The 22,624-nt window shown below is 32.8% G+C and overlaps 2 protein-coding genes across 3 annotated transcripts; both read left to right on the forward strand.

The window, feature by feature from the left end:
* Positions 1 to 1,998: 1,998 nt before the first annotated feature.
* Positions 1,999 to 4,570, forward strand: LOC133676284 (uncharacterized). Of its 2 annotated transcripts, XM_062097940.1 has the most exons (3): positions 1,999 to 3,650; positions 3,932 to 4,026; positions 4,343 to 4,570. In XM_062097940.1, exon 1 carries the CDS (start codon positions 2,576 to 2,578, stop codon positions 3,545 to 3,547), a length of 972 nt encoding a protein of 323 aa, XP_061953924.1. In that variant the 5' UTR covers positions 1,999 to 2,575; the 3' UTR covers positions 3,548 to 3,650; positions 3,932 to 4,026; positions 4,343 to 4,570. The 2 variants fall into 2 exon arrangements, with proteins under 2 accessions (XP_061953924.1, XP_061953923.1); XM_062097939.1 differs by lacking the exon at positions 3,932 to 4,026.
* A 7,987-nt stretch (positions 4,571 to 12,557) lies between these two features.
* On the forward strand, positions 12,558 to 19,767 carry LOC133676350 (dehydrogenase/reductase SDR family member FEY). Its single transcript, XM_062098016.1, has 7 exons — positions 12,558 to 13,092; positions 13,181 to 13,298; positions 15,396 to 15,532; positions 15,988 to 16,089; positions 17,053 to 17,145; positions 18,029 to 18,101; positions 19,167 to 19,767. The coding sequence occupies exons 1-7, from the start codon at positions 12,739 to 12,741 to the stop codon at positions 19,427 to 19,429; spliced, it is 1,140 nt and encodes a 379-aa protein (XP_061954000.1). The 5' UTR covers positions 12,558 to 12,738; the 3' UTR covers positions 19,430 to 19,767.
* The last annotated feature ends 2,857 nt before the right edge of the window (positions 19,768 to 22,624 follow it).

Raw genomic sequence — 22,624 nt, forward strand, 5'->3', positions numbered from 1 at the left:
GAAATAATTGATCAGGAGACAAGAAAATAAATTCTTGTATCACCAATAAAAAAAATTTAAATTCACACGAATCCCAGATTAGATCTGACTTGATGATGTTTGATAATTACAGTAAAATCTAGTTTTGATTTAATGAATTTAATTTTGGACTAGTTTTCTATCCTAATACTATATTCACTTTTGATTGGAAATTAGGTAGAACATAAAAAATTTGATTGATGAATTAAAAAAAGAAATTATTTACTTGTAATCTCCTTTTAAATTTGAACACAACATGATGGATGAATCGGAGGCAAATCCATCCAATAATCGCATCAAGTACGGCGGATGTGCTAACAATTATTTGTTCATGTTTCCTGCCATTGTTACTACAAATGTAATTAAGATATGAAATGAGTGGAAGAATAACAGCAAAAGATTTGACTAGTTGCCCGACTGCTTTATTTTTCTAAACAAGAACAGTACAGCTGTCAAGTGGTTTTTTTTCTCTCCACAAGATTTTTGAATAATATACGTGGTGATGGTAGTTGAGTTTCTTTCTTTTCAATTTGATAATGAAGAGGGAAGTAATGGTATCACCAAGATATGTTATTATCAAAAATTAATTTAACATTTTTTAATTAAAAAATACTTTAAAAATAACCTATAAAAACCCTTTTGAATGACTTGATTTTTACGAGAAAAAGTCAGAGAAAAAGAAGAAGCAATTATGGGGTTTATATATATATATATATATATAAAACACAATTTAGAGAAACGTGAAGTGACATGAAAAATAACTTTTTCCAGCCTTTTTTTTTTTCGCTGTCTAAGACCAAAAGTGATGTCGTTCTGTCTTCTATCTTTCACGTCAGGAAGCCCACCGCAGACTCTGATGGTTTATCACATTCCACTTCCATTCCCTTTTATTCCATAAGTTTTCCAGCGTATCATTATTATTATTATTATTTATTAATATAAATTTCCAGACTAATTTATATTTTCCTTAACTAATCTTACAGGGTAATGAAATTAACAACTATATAAACATTTAATGATCATCATATCAGCAACCACATAACTCGAACTGATATTATATGGGAAACAAACATTTTAGTTCCGAATTCTTACTACTAGACATCCTACTAGCTGATTTATTATTATATTTTTTGTTATATGATTATAATATAATATAATATTCTCGAATCATTTTCCGAGTTAAACTCTATTATGCATTAATTTTACATCATATGATAAGTTTGTTAACCATATCATTATGAAGTTTCCAGATAGTGCACATGCCAAACCGTGACAAAGATATTAGTGAAATCTTTTGTCTATAAATTATTTAATATGAATAATTTATTATTTAAATAGATAATAGGCCACGGAATGATATTTTAATTTAAGAATTTTAAAACATTATTAACATTGTCCCACCCAACCAAAAAGCTATAGCTCGTCCAATATTAATGATCTTCCTAAAATTGAAATATTGAATTTTGAAAAAGAAATTATAGTTAAAAAATACCACCTAGCATACGAGTCTAGTCTATGAGTAAACAAATGAAGGTGATTGAAGTAAAAGTCTATTGGATCCAATAATCAATCAAATTAATTTATACGAATTCGGGTGATCATTTACGCAGTGATTATTAGGGTGAGTTTTAAAAGTTGAAATCATGTTTGTTAAAAATTTAATTTTTTTATTTAAAATTAACCGGTAAATAGCAGTGCGGCGCCGATTATGAAAGCGGCCTTGAGGCTAACTGATTACATTTTTAATCAGCTAAATTAAATTAAAAGAATTAAGCTAAAGTTGGTTTTAAAGAAAAGAAACGTTATTGAATTTGTTGATGGTCCAGTGTTATTTAATATGACTGGATGGCCAGGATTGAATCAAAGGAGGGAAAGTTGCATGAAATTTAAGCGTTTCTCTTGAATTAAAGAAAGCTCTTTGTACTGTGGTCCTTGGCCTGTACTGTATCAATTTGCTGGTAGCCTTTTTATAAGTCCCTGGCTGGTCATAATTCTTCTACATTAACGCAACCAGAAAAGCAAAGCTCTCTCTTCCTCTCCTCTCCTCTCCTCTCTCTCTATGCCACTGGGCAATAACAGTGCAAAATCTCGATGCAGAATTTGCACTTTCGAAGTTTTGAAAGCAACACCTCATGCTTTCAGTTTACCTGAAAGAAGGGATGTTGGAGACAGTCCAATGTCTTCTCACAAGACTGATTTTTGAAGGGTTCTTTTGTTTTCTTTTTAGCAGTGATTAGTACTGTTTTGTTGTCACTCCTGCCAGAGATTTTTGATGAACTGCAGGGGTTTAGTTAGTTAGAAAAGGTCTCGACTCTTTCCTCAACAGCACGCTACTCTTTCATCTTCCAAGTTGATCGAGCTCTCTTTTTTTACTCTCTATCTGTTATACTGAAATAGCATTAAGTGTGGTCTTTACTGCTGTTTTAGGTCTCTTAGTTTTCCTCGTTTTGGTGGTCATCACAGTCTTAAAAGTTTTTGAGAAAGCTTAGTTTTTTATTTCTTGATCATTTATTTTCAGTTCCTTCTGTTTTAGGAGTTCTCATATTTCTGCACCCAAATGGCCAGCTTCTTTGAAATTTCTTCTTTCAATACAAGCAGATTTGAGACAGCAATTTGGGCTGCGAAGTTGGTGCTTCTCTCTGTGGGGATCATTTCCACTTTTATTTTGTTCAAAGTGGCTATAATTCCTTGCACATTTAATCTAATTCTCTCCACTCTTCCTAGCGTGTGGATCTCCCTCCGTGGCTGGTTATCTCCACCTTACATCTACATCATCGTCAACTTTATCATCATCACCATTGTTGCTTCCTCCACATTTCAACACCCAAACCCCGATACCAAATTACCCTATTCTAGTTCTAAGAAACTCAAAAGCCAAAACCAAAGTAGCACCGATCATGCGAATGATCTCTGGCAAGAGCATGACATGCAAGAAGTGGAAAAACAATTGGGTACCACTTTGTCCTTTGAGATACCCATCGACTCTTCTCAGTATTATTACTCTCCTGACACTTTCTTGACAAATTCTGGTAAAGAACTGCAAGAAAAGACGAATACAGACCCTTCCAAGGATCCTTGCCCTCCTGACTCACTCTTGACAGATTCTGCTAAAAAACAGATGGACATGGAGCCACTGACACAAGAGGCAGATCAGCAGGACACCCTGGAGGACGCATGGACATCAATTATGGAGAAGCAAGGGAAGACACCAGCAAGGCAGTTAAGGAAGATTGGCACATGGGACACACCTCCAAAGGTGTTGCAAAAAGTCAATGGAATTGTTACTGCTGATGGTGGTGGTGGCTGCGGCGATGATGATGATCCGGTGTCTTGGGCTAGGAGAGAACTGAAGAAATCAGACACGTTTAATGATTCTGTTTCTTTAAGGAGGGAGAAGTCGATGAGTCAGGATGAGTTGAACCGGCGAGTAGAAGAGTTTATCAGAAAGTTTAATCATGAAATGAGGCTCCAAAGGCAGGAATCTGAACAGAGAGTCAGGGAAATGGACGTCCACGGTGGGGTTTGGTAGTTTGCTTTTCATTAATTGGTGGTTAATTAGTATGCTAAATCCTGATGAGTCGGATTAAGAAATGTTAAGCCTCTGCTTTCAAGTTTCTCTTTCGGAGGTCAAGGTAATTGCCATCTCGTGTGTGATTAGTGTGGTGTCTTTACCATACTCAACAGCTACTAGTTTTGTACTCTTGTTGTTTATGCCATTGTAAATACTAGATTTACTTGCCATCCATTCTCCTCAGACCCCGAAGATCATTATGCTTATGGTATTTGTGCCGATATTTGTTTTTTAAAATGTATTTTTAACACTAACACATCAGATAAAAAAAACCCAAAAACAAAAATTAATTTAAGCAAACTGGGAATAATTGTCATTTGTGGTTCTACAATCTACATGCAGAGTCTCATTGGAGGTAATAATCAAATGTTAGAGAAGCCACATGGTCATGGTGTTCAAGAGTCCTTGTCAATGGATGCTGGCAAAATATTTGAAAGGTGGTCTACGCCTATAGGAATACTTGGATTTCTTGTAATTTGTCTTTTACAAAGGAGCTCCTTTTAATTTCCTGTGATGGAATAGACAATGCATCATTCAGTCCATGGGATATTATATTTTATGTCACTCGAAGCTCCTTCTGCTTGGGCCCGACAGAAGCTTTTGCTTATCAACTTTCATTACATCTATCCCAGAAGCATGGGTTGTTTAAGTGCTCCTGTCACACACACACACAACGTTATCTTATCTGGGTTTTCGTCAATTGTCATGTATTAAGTACTAACAATACCCTTTTTTTTTCTATTTTTATTGCAGATAATGGAGGTTGTTTGAGTAGCTTCTTTCTGGGTTTTTTCGACCAGACAATGTCATGGTTTTTTCGACTAGACAGTCCATTTTTTTGTGTTTCTTTTCAAATGGCTGGAATTTCTCCCCATGGTACAGTATGGTAGGGGTGCTTCTTGTAGTCAAGGCTTTTTCTAATAAGCCATTTGAAATTAATTCTTAATTTTAATTGAATTCAATTATAGTTTTCGGTTTGAATTTAGTTAATAAACAAGTTGAATTCGCGTGTTTGTTTAAAAGAAATACAATTTATTTTGTTTTGTTTTTTATATTATTCTAATTACCTTACTTTCTTCTTATTCATTTTAATATCTCATGAAAAAAAAATTAGAAAAAAATGTTTTTAACATTAATTTTCCATCTTTAATGTAGTAAATCATACAATTGGCCTCTTATTTATTTCTGTATAATTTTTATAGATTGAATTTCATTCCGAATTCACTATTTAAAATCTTTCCAAACATGAGATTTTATTAAAATATTAGAATTCGATTGAATTCAAAAAATTCTAAATATTCTATAAATTTTTTTAGCTAGAAGTTGGAAATGCTTATACACTATGCAATAGAAGCTAGAAATTCAATGTTTTGTGAAATAATAATAATAAAAGTTACTTTTTATTGCATTTGTTAGTGTTTGTTTAATCATGCAGGTTTTGTTTATATGTCAATGATAACAGAGGTTATGCCTAATTGGAACAAATGTCAATTAAAGACATCCTAAAGTAATGGTTTTTTTATTCGCAACCAAAAGCTTCTTCTTCTTTTCCATTTTAATTAGAGAGTGTTTAGGAATACGGTGTAAATTGTAATTTTTTAAAATTTAATTTTTTATTAAAAATTAACTTTTTTGATATATTTTGAATCGTTTTGATGCGTTAATTTCAAAAATAATTTTTTAAAAATAAAAAAATATTATTTTGATATATTTCAACATAAAAAGCATTTTGAAAAGCAACCGCAACCACATTCCTGAACAGGAAATGATAAATTTTTTTATATGCAAAGTTATTAAAAAGTTAATGTAGATTAATTAAAATTATATTATTTTTAAAATTAAACCAAATTTTTATCAGATAAATCAAATTAACTTGAACAACCAAGTTTAAGCACTTTGCTTTTATAAGAGATCTCCCGCGTACATGAGTCCTTTCTCATTGAAGACTGTTCACGTTTAAATATATGCCTTTTCAACCGAATTTTCGTTGCAAAAAATAAAAATAAGATTTGAAATATACAAGAATAATATTGAAATAAATATGCTTCCACTTTTTTATTGCATCATAATAACTTGCAAAGTGGAGTGAGTTGGGCTTCGATGGAAATTAATTAAAAATTACAAAGTGGATTGATTTCTGCTTGAAAATCTGCTCGACCAGACCTTTGGTTTTGTGGTTGGCTGTCCAGCAAATTATGATTATAAGCCCCAATAATGTAACCCCATGAAGGGTGATCATGTCTTGTGGACCTCACTATGCATCATGGAGCTTCTTCGAGATTCAACCTTGATCATTGGAAAGCACTTCCTGCCCTGCTCCATGTCTCTGTCTGTTGCTGAAATTGCTGCGGGGAAAAATATTGGTCCACAGTCAAATAATACATAGAAAAAATCAATGCTATTTTCATTATATATATAAAAAAAGGTTCGTTCAAACATGGAGACATGTATCTTCTATCAAAGAATTATCTCAATTCAAAAAATTAAGTTATTAAATAAGGTCTCATAATATGATTTATATTATTTTATAACATACTCCTTTAAATTAAAGTCTTTTAAGTTTGAAATTTGTACAGACTCACATTACCTTGTGCTTAATTTTTATCAAATAAATGGAGAAGATAAATTTAAACTCGTAACCGCTTGGTCGTCAAGGTTGTGATATCATGTCAAAAAAACTATCTCAATCCAATAACTTAAATTGTTAGGTGAGGTCCCAAAATATAATTTATATTATTCTCTAACATCATTATCCTTAGACATGGTGAAATTAATATTTTAGAATTGAGGTTCTATAGGAAAAAAAATTTTGATAAATCTTGAAGCTAAAATAATAAAGGGAGAGCTAGGAGTGAAAAAAAAATGTATGTTGTATTAAATATTCCCTATAATTAAGGATATAATTAAAAAAAAATCAAAAGATGTAAGGATCAAAAGGTAAACTTTTTGTTGTTTGGGGTGCCATGGAGAATATAAGATGATGAAGCCCAAGGAGAGTATAAGATGAAACTGGAATCTGGAAATTGACATTAGATTAAAGGGCTTGAAAGATAAAAACATTTATTCTAATCACTATTATGTTCTACGAGCATAATCATAGGATATTGCCTTAATGTAAACATAATGATAATCTTGCTTAGTCAAATTAATGTCTTAGTTTATGTTTGGCATCGTGGTGGTATATATTGATTAAGCACACATTTGCAACTCCTAGCTAGCATTGGACAAGGAGTGGCAAAGATTCTCACCTTAAGTGATCTTTATATTGATACGATTTATAACCTTTATATTGATACGATTACTTAACTGGGGATATCAACCTGATACCAAAAAAAATGTGCTTAATCCTCTTGCAAAATATTGTTTTAAACCATGGGGTGATCATTTACCTTTTACATTTAAATTTGTTAAGCGGAACCTTAGAATTGCATATATCACAATTGGCTTCCTTAAAAATAGTCAAGGAGGTATGGATGAATGTAAAGAAGCTTTTGCATCTCCATCAACATATGTGAGAGTGTTTTTCAATGTCGATCTAAATTGGTCATTTGGTGCAGCCCTAGGAGCCCATGACTTTCTAACGGTTGGATTGCATGAATTGGGGCATGCTTTGGGGCTTGCACATTCCTCAGTCAAGGGTGTTGTCATGTGGCCATATACGAGCATGAATGAAACCAGGGTTCTGCAAGACAATGATGTTCATGGAATTGAAGCTTTGTATGGTGTCAAGTGATCGATGAGGAGCACTGAGATGGACATGTCTTATAATTATAAATGCATCAATATTAGTAAGGTATGTTATATAGGTTTTTTTTTTGTTAATTCGAGTCAACCCATCTGACCTGTGATCCGATCACTGGACCGGATCGATGATCGGGTCGAGTTTCAAAACTATGCTACCAACTTACCTCAAGTGTGCAGCTGGAATTGAAATTCATGAAGTTTTTGCTTGAAAATGGAAATCTTGAACATTAGAAAGTAATATAAAATAATTGCTGTAACTTCATTTAATTGTTTAGGTTTTGGATTGAGATAAATTTTTGATATAATATTAAAATTCTAATAATTAAAGAAGAAAAAATCAAGGTATAATTGAGGGGGGAAATGTTGGAGCTGAAAGCTAAAAATTCCATTCTAAAGTGATGAGGCCAAAAACTATGGACATTAAACAAATTATGTGGGACACGTAGCTGATATTTGGTTATACTCGGTTGGAGAACCCTCTCTGTCCAGGCAATGTAAATAAATTAAAATAAATTATAAAATTAGATAAAATAATTGGTTTTCAAATATTTTTTATTTGAAAATATATTAAAATAATATTTTTTTTATTTATAAAATATTATTCTTAACATCAAAATAATTTAAAACTATAAAAAAAATAATTTAAAAAAATATATATAAAAAAAACTTTTCAGCCGCAAAAATAATAGCTTAATAAGATTGTTCCATTATGAAAAAAAAAAACCATAATTTCTACATTAATTTTTCATAATTAAAACTTGTTTTCTTGCAACTAAGTTTAACAATCACAGTCATTACAATTTTGCTTCGGCTGCTAAAGGGTCGATTGTACTTCTGACGACAGATCAGGATTTTTCATATATATATATTAAGAATGGTCTTTTTGTTATAAATTATAAATTTAGGGGCGCCCCGCCACATTTATAAGGTGGGCGGCATAAGCTCCGGTCATTGAAAATGGAGATATTCCATGGTGAGGAACTTACTTGTAGTATTTTATTAATTATTTTTTGGATTGATTTTATAGAAATATATATATATATAAATAGGAGGGAGAATTTTTTTTTTGTAGATCATAAGTTTTATTTTTTTTGTCTATTTTAGTTTTCAAAGGTAAGCTCAGGAACTATCCTACTAGTTACTTTTTAAATATTATAACTTTTTTTTTTTGAAAATATCAAGCCAATTAGGTATTTTATTAATATGTACCTTGTTTTTTTTTAAAAAAAAAAGAAGAACCTGAAGAGATAAATAAAGGAATAAAAGTTCATTTTAATGACCATTTTTGTGATTTGGATGTTGTTTGGAATGGTAAAACCGATATATTAATATGTTTTATTTAAAATATATTATTTTTATTATTTTTAAAAATTATTTGATTTGATCCATGTCTTATCAAAGTTTAAATAAATTAATATTCAAAATAATTTAAAATAAAATCTAGATTTAAGTTGTCAATTCATCAAGTAAACCTAGCAAATTCAATAACTATGGTTTGCATGTCCCAACAATTTTTTATTATTATTATTATATTTTTTTACATTTGTCTCCAATTATTCAATTTGCATGCCGTAGCATGCTTTCTATCTTGCCTGCTGTGGCATTCTTCGGCAAAGCTTGCATGCTATAGCATGCCTTGTTTCTTTCATTTCGCAATTAAACCACGGTTTTTCTTCTTCTTCTTCTTCTTCCTTAGTTTTTTCTAATATGGCTCTATATCAAGGACTTCTTTCAACAATTGAATATACTTGGATCTTTGTAATAAAAAGCACCTTCTTGGAGACATAGTTGTAGGAGTTGAATGGTGTCAACATATATGGATTTCATACAAGCTTCCTTCATCGACTTCCATCCTTCAAACAAAGAGTTATGCGTCGGAGACATTACTCTACACAATAATTCCTCATCGAAAACAAGGTTAATTATTATGAAATGTTTTCTACAAATGCTTGATTCTTATGTATTGAAAGGATATATGAAAGCTTGTATAATATTAAGCTATAATTAACTTATGAAACCTTTTTCTGTACAGATTCTGACATTGTTTAACATGATCAGATTGCTTTGACGTTTTGAATTAACACGCTGCTGATCTCACAGGATGACAACCATGTCTGGTTCCACATCTGCTCGCGATACAGTCACCGAGTTACCAAGCGATATTGTGTTGGAGAACATCCCAATGCGCTGACCGCAGGGGGATGTGATGAGAACTTGTATTCAACTACCCTTGCAGCTACAAATTAGACAGTTCAGAGCGTATATAAAACTTGTGATCGCTCTTTACCAAGCTTTGCTACTTCATCGAGGACCTCTAGTTAAGCTCAGTTTCTCAGTTTCTGATCTGGAGAACTGTTCTGATACCAATCACTAGCGAGATTTCACCCTTCGTGTCTCGACAGGCGAGCCCTATAAACCGCCGCGTCATCTGTATTCCTTCAACAACTGAGGCATTTAAGCCCCCACTTGCATTCGAAGAATTCGACAAGCTCATTAGTCTTGAGTTTCGGAAAGTGCTCTTTGCAGCTGAGAGGTTTGGAATTTTCATCTCTAATTGCCCTCTATTAGAAAGAATGACATCGGCAGGTTGCCCCCATTTCTTCTGCCTCGGGATCTGTGCTCCTAATCTCAAGTATCTATCCTTTTGTGGAACTTTTTATTCTATTAATTTGAAAAATACTCCTCTTCTTGAAATGGTGTCCATTTCTATGAATGGAATCCCTGAAACTGCGAAATACTTCAGAGACAGAAAAACTTCTAACTTGGTTGAGAATCTAAATGCAGAGCAGCATTTTCTCAAGGTAATCAACTGATGTTTCATGTAGCTTTTTCGTTTCCTATACCCTACAATTTATATCCTGGATTTTTCTCCGAGTTTTTGGCTCTAGGCAGTGTACAGAACAGGCTTCCTAAAACCTCAGAATTCTTCATTTATCTGCTGCTATCCGTTTTGAAAAGATAGAAGAAATTTCATGTGCTCGATGCTTGATCAGAAGCTCCCCCGACTTACAAAAACTTACAATCAGGGTGAGTGGCAGCAGTATAAGTCCTGTTCTTCTTTGCCTGTTACATTTAAAGACAGTAAAGAGTTTGTGTTGTGTGCCCCTTCTAGGCAAAGACCAAGGCAAATGCTGTCATGGAACCTGTTCTGGAATATATGAGAGTTCAAAACTCCTTAGATTGTTCATTGAATAGACTTCGAGAAGTAGAGATGCAACTTATCTATGGTGTGCAGCCGGAATTGGAATTCATAAAGTTCTTCCTGGCTAAATCAGCGATATATTTTTGTTATAACAATGAACAGTATCATTCATAAAAAAAAATAGAGTTTAGATCTCATAGGTGAAATTTTGTTTGAATTGAGTATAGATTATTATTTTGGTTAAAAAATATTGACATCTAATTAAGTTAAATGAGAAAAATCAAACAAGTAGCACGAGATCAGAGATCAAATATGTTAATCTTTATATAATTATCAATTTATTTATTAAACATATACATTGAATTTCCGTTTCAAATATTTCTTGATGTTAAGAAAAATAATTCACTTGCATTATATATATGAAAATTATTGTTATCTTTTAACAAAAATTCATTTTTATTAAGACAATACTAAAGGGTGTGGCTAAATTAGTGCAACCACACTCACAAAATATTATTTATTGTAATAATATTTTTTGTTTAATTTAACCTTTAATGATCTAATATTTTTTTTAATTTTTTTCAATTTTATTCTTTAATATTAAATTGTTTGAGAATTGTGCTTTGTATTTTTTTTATTTTTTTTTATGTTGGATTGTATGTTGGTCTCATGGATTTAGTTATTTTTTTTCTCAATTTCAACCTTTAATACTAGATTTGTTGGAAGTGGAGCTTCATGGTTTTTTTTTTCTCTATGAATTTATCATGATTTCATAACCTATATTGCGGGTTTAACAAATTAAAATGAATTGATTTAGATTTTTTCTGTGCTGCTTTTTCTAATTAATTTTTTTTTCTAATTTCTTCTTTTAACATTTGGTTAGTTGAAAATTGAGTTTTATGGTTTTTTTAAAAAATTTATTTTTATGAGATTATTCCAACCTCATAACACAGGTCACGGGTTTGGTATATTGACTTGGATTGATTATGTTTATTTTTTATCCTTTTTTAATTGAATATTTTTTTAATTAGACTTCATAATTTTTTTTTATTATTTTCTTTTCATTTATCTCAATCTGATGACTCGGTTCATATGTTTGACAGGTTGACCATATTCATTTATTTTTAGGTCATGAATATTTTTTGTTTCAATTGCACTCTCCAACAACTCAATTTTATTTTTGTTTATTTAGTATTTTTTTTAATTTCATCTTTTAATATTAAGTTGTTTGAGAATTAAGTTTCATAATTTTTTTTAATTTGCTTTATGTGGAATTATTCATGTCTAATGGATTTTTTTTCTCGATTTCAATCGTTAGATTTATTGGAAATAAACCTTGGTAATGTTTTTTTTTATTTTTTTTCAATGAAATTATCTCGACCTCATGACTCAAACTATAGGTTTAATAGGTTAGTTTAAGTTGATTTGAGTTGAGTGTTTTTTTAATAATTTTTTTTATTTTATTCTTCAACATTAAATTGGTTGGAAAATGGACTTCAAAATTTTTTCAAGTTTGCTTTTCAAAGGGTTATCCCGATCTTATGATCCAGGTTGCGAGTTTAACAAGTTATCCTAAGTTGACTCGAGTAATTATTTTATTTTTTTTAATTTTATCTTCTAATATTGAGTTAATGATGGATTAACATTTATAATTTATTTTGATTAGATTTTTATAAGATTATTACAGGCTCATGGCCCAACTTATAAATTTAATAGATTAATTCGAGTGAATCCAATATATCAAAATCTCAATATTTTAAAAAATATCATCCAATATATTATTATATTAATATTTTAAAAAAATATTATTTAATGGACATTGAATTTATAATTAAGTTTTTTTATTAAAAAATTAATCCAAACAAATCTACAGCGAGCGGACCAATGATCTATTTATTTAAAAGTTAAAACGGTCCTGGACTCTCGTGCTGATTTGCAGAGTATTTTATCAACAAAATCTCACACCATTATTTATTTATTATTATTATGGGGCAACCGGGGACTGATCTGTTTGCTAGCCGTTAGAACCAATTTAGACAGTCATGAAAACTTGAGGGACTATTTTGGAACTTCGAAATCTGACACTTGCACTACTACTCTTGAGTCACTTTTCCTTGATTCTCTCCACAGCTCTCACCAGTCACCACCAGAACCAAGTAAGCAAAAAAAGCGAGCACTCACTCACTCACTCACTAATTCAGATCTAAAGATTCCAAATCGCGTAAAAGAACCGCAAGAAATCAAGAAACTTTCTTGTCTAGCCATGGAAACGACGCCGTCAGAGTCATCTTCTACGCCATCAACAACAGTACCAAAGAAGAAGCAAGGATTAGGATGGGTAGAATGGCTAAGAGGATGGATGTACATAATATACGAGATGTTATTTCAGCGAATCATGGCTAGTCACTTGCAGAACCCTCTCTCTTTACCTCCTATCAACAATCTCACTTGCATTGTCACCGGATCCACCAGCGGTATCGGTCTCCAAATCGCCAGGCAATTGGCGGAATCCGGAGCCCATGTTGTTATGGCTGTTAGGAATACCAAAGCAGCGCATGATTTGATTCATAAATGGCAGTCCGAATGGACTGGACTCGGCCTTCCTCTTAATATCGAGGTAGGTGGTAGTTTGGCCTTAATTACTGTTTAATCTCTGTTATACGTGCTTGGATTTTCTTAAATTAATGTTGTGGTGATTTTTGAAGGTGATGGAGCTTGATCTTTTGTCCTTGGAATCGGTTTCGAGGTTTGCCGAAGCGTGGAATGCGCGAATGGGACCTTTGCATGTTCTTATTAATAATGCTGGAATATTTTCCATTAGAGGTTGGTGTTTTGAATTTTTTTTTCAAACGTTTTTTTTTTCCTGATATGTAAATGCGATGTTGCCTGCTGCTTGTGCATTATTTCTCATTTTTTAGTATGGAAGTAGGGCATTGGCAATTCCCAAGTATAACAGGTAAGTACTCAAGGAGAAGGGAATAGTAAAATGTGGAATCCCTTCATTTGTGAATACTCATGGTTAGTTATAACAGCTGGTATAGTTTAGTAAACTGATACGAAGGTTCCTGCTATTCGGCAATGAGAAGTCGTGGTCACAATTAGATGATAAGTGCTGTTATTGGAAATCAAGTCAAATGAGCCAAGGGTGATGCATGGCTTCAGTTTACTTGTTTTTTTCTCCCAGTTTAGAGAGGATATCCTTGGAGGAGGGTGTTTTTGTTTTGTAAAATAGCCTTGTTCATGCTGTTGAGCCAGAGCCTTTTGACCATCCCGATAAAAATACATTTTTGGATCCTCCTGCCTGCCTAAGAGATGCTGCAGTAGTTTTTGTGTTACCACAGCATGTCTTGATGACATGTCGGAATCCATTTTTTTGTGATGTCATTCCTGTGTCTCGCTAATATTACCAAGTCCACATCATGAATGACATGAACATGGCCTGAGGGTCTCAATGATAGGCTTTTCTGTCAAAACTTTTGGTTTCTTGTGTGAAAAGGACAGTAAGCCTTTGAATCATATGTTATTCCACTAGCTTGGTTGCTTGTTGTTTATAGCTTGCCATGGCATAGAGGAAGCATGGATGGTTGCCTCACTGTGATGTATTTACGTCTTCAAGCCCTGTCTTTTCTTTTGTACGAATGGCCTGTTTCTTGCAAATGTATATGTAGCATTTTCAAACAGTTGAAGGATCTTATGAGATGAAAGGTGTGTGCATTAATGCATTTCCATGGTCAGGGGTTCTTAATTTTTGAAAGAAAAAAAAAAAGAAATTGTGGGTTCTTTTGGGTTTGAATGGTGATGCTTGGTGTGTAAGGACAATGGGAAGATAATGTTGGCTTCAATTGTCGGGCATGTCTTGGAAGAATTCAACATACAAATATGAAAGTTACTAGAATAATTCTACGCGGAGGCAGGGGTTCTTAATTTTTGAAAGAAAAAAAAAAAGAAATTGTGGGTTCTTTTGGGTTTGAATGGTGATGTTTGGTGTGTAAGGACAATGGGAAGATAATGTTGGCTTCGATTGTCAGGCATGTCTTGGAAGAATTCAACATATAAATAAGAAAGTTGCTGGAATAATTCTACGCGGAGGGATGGGCATTGTTGGAGAAAACAAGATTTCACGGTATTTTCACAATGTTTGTGATCAAAAGAAGTGAAAACTTCAAGTTTAGTTCAAATGTCCCTGAAGGTTTTACATTGTTCTTAAGAATGTTTGGAGAGCATTCTTCTACCCTACATGACTTTCAGTTAGAATCACTCAAAGGAAGGGAGACAAAGGAGAAGTGGCCTTTTTTAGTCGAGGTCATGGGTATTGGTGGACAGAAAGCATTGCTCTGCCAAATGTGAATGTTTTGGAGGTAGAACTAATTAGAGAGTTTCAATGACATGGTTGGCAAGATGTTTCAGGTGCCCTTAAATAAGGGAGTCATCCTGTGCGTTTTGTATTTTATTTTATATGGACCAGTGAGAATGTGATATGCAGGTTTTCTATAGGTTTTGCTTACTTTCTCAAGAGAATAGGTTGCAAAAATCACGAGAATCTAATAATTTAAGAAGCTGCATTGATTTGTTCATGAGTCCTTGATCAGCCATGCATTTAGGGATGGGATGATGGGGAGATAATTGAGATTGTGAGTGAGGTGAGTTTTTATGGTCCTGCTTCAAGCTTTCTGCTTTAGTTCAAGACTCTTCTTGACGAGTGTTGTTTAGCAACTATGCAAGGTGTTGCTAATGATCTGGCTGCTTCTTGATTGAAAAGTTTGGTTAATCTTTGATTTTTATGGAGTACTGTTGAGCATTTATGTAAACTAGTATTGTTTCTATTTTCCGTCATAAAAGCTTTTTGGATATGCATTTCTTATATATTTATCTACCATTTGACCATAAATAACTAGTATGCTTTGAATTTGTTTTATCAAGGACCACAAAAGTTCTCAAAGGATGGGTATGAAGAACACATGCAAGTGAATCATCTAGCTCCAGCATTGCTTTCAATATTGCTTTTGCCATCCTTAATTAGAGGCTCTCCAAGCAGAATTATCAATGTGAATTCAGTTGTGAGTACTATGGCCAGCAAAAATATACTTTGCCTCTTTTTAGCTGTGTTCTCTTTCAATATAGGATATTACAAATGTATTTAGGAAACTATAAAATAGCGCCTAGCATTCCTTATTAAATGATATAGACATGTGTGATTGATAGATCCAGCAAATTAAAATGATGTGCAATTGATAAATCTGGAAGAAGAAAAACAGTTTCTATTTCCTGTATGTATTTATGATTTAATTTTCCGGTCCTGGCATGATGTGTCAGTGTCCATCATTTTCCTGTTTCACAGATTTGTGCAATTACCTCGGAGGAAAGGAAAACATATTAATATGATTGTGAAATTGTGCCCCCTGCATAACAGTTCTGCTCGCCGTCATATAGCATCTAAATCCCATCATAATTCTAATGTAACATTCATATGCTCACATTATTTATTGGTTTTTAATGTTTCTCTCCTCTCTAGATGCATTATGTTGGCTTTGTTGACACTGAAGACATGAATGTTATTTCTGGAAAGAGAAAGTATACAAGCTTAGTTGGATACACCGGCAGCAAGTTAGCACAGGTGTGCTTAGAGTTGATATTTGATACTTTTGACTGTATAATTCTGGAAACTGTTATTTTTATTTCAGGTTCGAGTTAACAAAGGAAATGTCCCTATTGTTTGTGCTGCATGAAGTTGCTGTATCAATATAAAATGCTCAAGTTGCTGTATCAATATAAAATGCTCACCTCTCTCCTCAATTTCGTTGGATTCTTTTTATCCCTTTTGTTTTGAACGATAAAAGAACTGTGATGCTGGCATCTCTGTTAAAGTTCCTGTGGTTTTTCAACTGGATTAGTTTCTGTTGAGCATCTGTGTTTCAACTAGTGGATTTAGTTTCTTTTAGGGATGCAAATGAACTGAACTCTTACCACAGTCATGCTTGTTTTTCTTAATTGACCTCACTTGGTGTTGTTTGTTTAAATTATTAGGAAGAGCCCGAGATTGATATTGGACTTGTCAAAACAAATGAATAAGCTCAAACATACATGTTTTCTGCCAAATATTGGATGTGGGATTCAAAATTGGCTTCAAATTATGAATCTCGTGTGGGTAAAGGTGTTGTGGGAGTGAATTATCCAGTTGTCCTCTGACTATAAGATATAAAATTAAATTATAGATAAATTTTAGAATTAATATGGAAGTTTGATTGTTAAAGACCACTGCTTTTGTTTGCATTACAAAACATGCTTGCCCTTCAAACGGTTGATGGAGAAAGGTGGATTTAATTAATTTTTGTTAAGGAAATGTTAAATCTGGTTTGCTAGGTACAAATACCTTAGATTCTTTTGCATGGGAATTATTGCAGATGACTCAAATAGCTCTAGCAATATCATATTACTCAAAATTATCCCTTTCCTGTGCTACATCACTGCATGAACATGTTCAAAGGATGTATTGACAGTATTTCAGTAAGCTGCTCTCTGTTATAATTTGTTTTAACATTCATGAATGAATCATGAACTTGTGACCTTTGGATTGCAGGTCATGTTTAGTAGTGTTCTGCACAGGCGGCTTCCAGCTGAATCTGGCATCAGTGTATTATGTGTTTCCCCTGGAGTAGTCCAAACGAATGTTGTAAGCCTTTTGAATCAATCATTATAATTTTATTATGGAATAGCATGTGCCAACATATGTCTGCATATAGTTACTCATACAAGTTTCTTGATGCATATGTTTTCAGTATAAATACAGACGAAGCAATAATGTCTATGATTTGTGCTGTTACTGCTATTGAAAAAAGAAAACGCTGAGGGAATGTCATGATGGAAAGCCGCGCTGTAAAAGGGGGAGAAGTGGGTAAAAGAGAGATATATTAACAATTAAAGACATTTTCTTTCAATAAAGCCATCCTAGACAAGCTCTTTTTTCACATGAAAAGAGTATGACCTAACTATTCAGAACATGTTATATGGCACAATGGTGGAAAGATACAGATTTATAACTTCTTATAAAGGGTGTTAGCTTGGGATAAGCAGCAGATACCTTTGGCTATTTTTTATTAAATATGGTGGTTCCAAAGTGGAGCTGTTATTCATTTATGTTTTGGGAGGGAAAAGCATCGTTAGGCTTTTTGGAAATATATAGTGTTTGTAGCTGTTTTGATCATGTTGATGTGTATTGGTTGACAAAATATAGGATAGTAGTTTTTAAATGAAGTTGTAGAACCCTACCAATGGGGCTCTAGCTCGCTAGTAGCAGTACTTGTCCTTTAAGAGGGAGGTTGCAGGTTTGATTCCTCAGAGAGAGGCTAACCTAAATTACAAACACCTTAAAAAACAATAAGTTGTAGAACATCATTCTTGGTGTACACTTGATGGGACTAAATGATGGGATTGATTTAGAGAGACCAAATCTGTTGTTGAATTGGTTTCCTTTAGCTTTGTATGATCAAAATAAACATTCTTTCTAGTTGTGTCATTGTATCTTACATCCTGCTTTCAACTTTATCTAAATTCAGGCAAGGGATCTTCCCAAAATTGTGCAAGCTGGTTATCACCTAATACCATATTTTATCTTCAATGCCCAAGAAGGTAAGTCTCCCAAATGATAGCATGTTCTCACTTTGCAACTTTGTGGGATAATGGTGACAACTTGTCTTTTAATTTTTAACATGACTTATGATGTCCTTCTTGTCATCATTCTGATCACGAGACATGATGTATTGAAGTGCATGATGTTTTTCATCTCCTGCCTGCTGTTTTATCTCTCTTTTCTGCCCAGTGAATGCCAAGGAACTTTTTCAGGAAACTGAAATATGAGAGTTGAAGAGGTTGTGCATGCCAACAAGAAGCATTTATTGTTGGACAATTCATATGTTTCTATGTTTAAGATGCATGTGACAAGAATTTTACAAATGAAAACATTTTTGTGAATCTGATGCTGTTGCACGTGTCTTGCATTCTCAATGTCTTAGACGTTATGGCTTGTAACAATGTCAATTTGCTGCTAGAATGATTTGTTTCACTGTTGGTCCCCACTGGCTGTGATAAACACCATCCTTAGGAGCAAGTTTTTTTTTTTTTAGTCTCCTTGCAAAAGAGCTAAATTCATTTATGGTTTCCCATCAAACTGTGAGTAAGTTGCTCAGGAAAGACTTCGAAGTTGTACGAGGAGGTGTTCTTTGTGTTCCACCAAGGCAAGGAAAGAAAGACTTGAGAGTGAATTTATTATTACTATTCCATACTTTTTGTGGTCAGCAGCTATATGTAAAGGTTTTGAACTGTTGAAGATGTCTAATATTCAGCGATTCAGACACATGGTACCTGAGTCTGAAGCTCTTTGGAAATCCTCACAAATCCATTTTTATGCAGGACTTGTACGTTTAGCAAAGCCATCTAGTTTATTCGGAACATTGAATAGAGAACTAGGTTGCACCAAAAGATTTTATAGAGAAATGGCTTTTCGATTTCCAATGAGAGTTGCTATGACAAAACATTATCAGTCAATAATTTATGGAATCACAGCATAATGTACCATGGAAAGAACCAAAATATGAGTTATCTTGCTATTATGCTTAACCGCCTTCAAATTTAAGAGGAAAAAAATAACAATATTCTAACTGCTAGCTAACCTCATATAATTTGCATCCAATTCAGGTTCCAGGAGTGCTCTTTTTTCAGCAACTGATCCTCAGATTCCTGAATACTGCGAGTTGTTAAAATCAGATGACTGGCCAGTTTGTGCATTCATTTCTCAAGATTGTCGACCAACAAATCCTTCAGAAGAAGCACACAACATCGACACCGCGTATGAAGTGTGGGAGAAGACTTTAGAGATGATCGGCCTGCCTTCGGATGCTATAGAGAAGTTAATAGAAGGGGAGGAAGTTAGGTGCCGTTATGGGGAACGTCAGGAGTAGACATTGTGCTGCTATCACACGGGAAGGTACTAGTTCTTACCAGGCAGTTAACTTGGAATGCATGTATACTAAGTATTTTTAACATCAATCCTTAGATTTGTGATCATTTCTATCCTGTAATGGAAAGTTGTTCTACATCACTATGTGAATTTTCCCAGTAGGTTTGAGCAAGGCTGCCTTTAACATGCTGCTCCGCTGCACCACACAGATTTCTTGATGTAAATTACTGCTGTCTCCAGACCTGTATATTTCTTGGATAATTAGAGGACAGAAGGAAAAGAATGGATAACCAGACATGAAAGACATTCATGCATTCCTGTCTGACTTTTCTCTCACAATATTTTCTTTTTCAATGGGATCTATCTTCTAGATTTATGTGGGAGTACCATACTCCTTGGTGCTTCCTTTTTCTCCCTTTCACTCACAGGTCCAGTTTCAAGTAACTCGTAACTCTGAAATCACAGTGCCGAATACATCAGGAAGACGAAGGTCTATAACTTGTAAAAGGTGGTCGCCCTCGAATTCGTCCGTAATGCTTGGTTCCATGGAAAGGAAAGACACCATTTAGAAAATAATACATAGGGAGACCGATTTACTCCACGGACCGGATTAGGTTTTTCTTAACGAAATAAAAGGATGTCTAGAGAATGATAACATTTTAAAAAAAGCAAGAAGAAATTGGGATTCAGACTATTAGTTCGAATGAGTTCAATATCAACAAAAAAACCAACGATAATTAAAATAATCACAAAAATAGTTAATGAGTAATAGAAAAAATGAACGGTTGTTAATATTATGAAAAAATATTTTTTAAATATTCTTAAAAAATCTCCACTATGTTAAAAAAAATTGAATTTGAATGGAATAATCTGATAAAGAGAAAAATAAAAGAAATCCAAGGTTTAATGATAAGTGACATAAACATTGAATGAGAATTGAAAAAAAAATCAATTTAAAAAAAAACAAAAAAAAACTACATCTAGCTAGCATGTCAATCTTGTGGCCCGATTGTGAGACCATAATAACTTCGCACATAAGAAATTGAATAAAATAACGGAGGTCAACTCTCAAGTAACTAGCCAACATGCCAACTTTGTAGCCCGGTCGTGAGACCGGGATAACCTCATATGAAAAAAAAAAAAACAATGGAGGTTAAATCTCAAACAAACTAAATAATCAAATATAAAATTGAAAAAAAAATCAATTTAAAAAAATATTGAAAAAAACTCGACTGCCCCACAACATAGGATATGAGATTGGGATGACCCCACATAAAGAAAAACCACATAGCTCGAAGCCAAATAACTCAATATCGAAGGATAATATTGTAAGAAAATCAATAAAAAGAACCTAGAAAAAAAAAACCAAACTTAGATCGAATTAATCATCAAAATTTTTAACCTGGATCATGAGACCTAGACTTCCCATTAAAGGGTAAACACGAAAAAATCATGAAACAAAATTCCTAGTCATAAAAAATTAGAAACAAAATAACAATCAAAACAATGAGTGTCAAATCTAATATAAAAACTAATAAAAAAAATAATGAGGGACTAAATTGAAAATAAAATAAATCAAGAAAGGGATAAAAAAACAAAAAAAATAGAAATCAAAAGAATAAGGACCAAGTTGGATACAATAATTAAATGAAATAAAATGTTGAGGGATTAAACTGAAAAATAAAATAAATCAAGAAAATGATAAAAAAAAATAGCAATCAAAAGAATAAAGATCAAATTGGATACAATAAATAAATAAAATAAAATGTTAAGAGATGAAATTAAAAAAAAAAATTCAAATGGCATCAAAAGCACAATAAATAAGAATAAAAAAGTAAAGACAAAAATTAATACAAAAACAAACTGACATGACACATTTGATTTTTGCATTGATGTGAAATTCAAAATTAGGAGAGAAAGAGAAAAAAAAAGTTATAAGAGCTCAACAATTGTTCTTATATGAACACACATCTAACTATCTTGAAGAGGACAACGCAACACTTCTAATGCTATTGTGGAAGGCCGCGTATGATTATAGAAGGCGTCTCACGCACTACTTAGAGAATGTGGGGGCTTCCTGTTCATAAAAGCCTAACAATTGTTTCTATGTGCACACACATCTAACTATCATGAAGAGGATAACACAATGTTTTCAATGTCATTATGGAAGGCAACATTTAATTATAAGGAGGCGCCTTACGCACTGCCTAAAGAGTATAAGGTCTTTCATTTGCTAGCGCATACTATGCACGTGCTAACTACTTTTAATTTTTAATTGTATTTATACTTATTAAAAGAATGAATTACGTATCATTCAAATTGGTTATAACTAAAAAAACCATAATAAAAATGCTTAAATGCCCTTGAAGCATTAGTTTAATTTTTATTTGCTTTAAAATGCAATTTAGTCATTTAAATTGGCAACTAAATAGTAAATGATAAAAAAGCCTTTGACCCTATGTTTTTTTAGTTTGTTTTTAAGAATGTTTAACTTATTTTATTATACATCTAAAATAAAAGAATAACAATAATATGATAATGACATATGAAATCTATGAAAAAAATTGTTTCGCTAATAATAACTAGTTAAATAATTTTATTTGAAAATAAAATGATAATTATTAACTGTTCCGTACAAAGTGACAAGTGTCTTGTTGCATAATAAAATGTTGAGCCCTATTGGTTTTTTTTTTAACTGTGTTTAGTAAAAATGGAGGGAAAAATCCAAAATTATTTGTTTTTTGGGTAAAAAAAACTAAAGAAATTTTTGTATCTCTCTTTTTAGAGGATAAAATATTTTTTTAATATATATAATTAGGCCTTTCCAAGCACTCTTGGGTTTGACTCCAAGTAAAAAATAAAAATCTCTAAATCCCTATTCCAAGTATAAAATACACAAAAATATGAATAATGGTAAACTAATTATTTTCTATATTTTATTCTATCTTTTTTAAAAAATTAAATAGCGATGAAAATGAAAATTTATGTTACACGCACCAAACTAAACACAAATCGATCTTGCCTTCAACACCTAATCCCTTATTGTCTCACTCCACAGTCCCGCTCTCTAGTCTGATCACCATGTCTCTCTAAACGATATCTCAAATCTCAATGAGCACGAGGGGGAAACAAAAACCAAACGGCAAGGTAGCAAGGGCGTCCTTTGCACGCGCGAGAATGTGCTATAGTGTTGCAG

The sequence above is a fragment of the Populus nigra genome, chromosome 16, assembly GCF_951802175.1.
Source record: "Populus nigra chromosome 16, ddPopNigr1.1, whole genome shotgun sequence".
Lineage (NCBI taxonomy): Eukaryota > Viridiplantae > Streptophyta > Magnoliopsida > Malpighiales > Salicaceae > Populus > Populus nigra.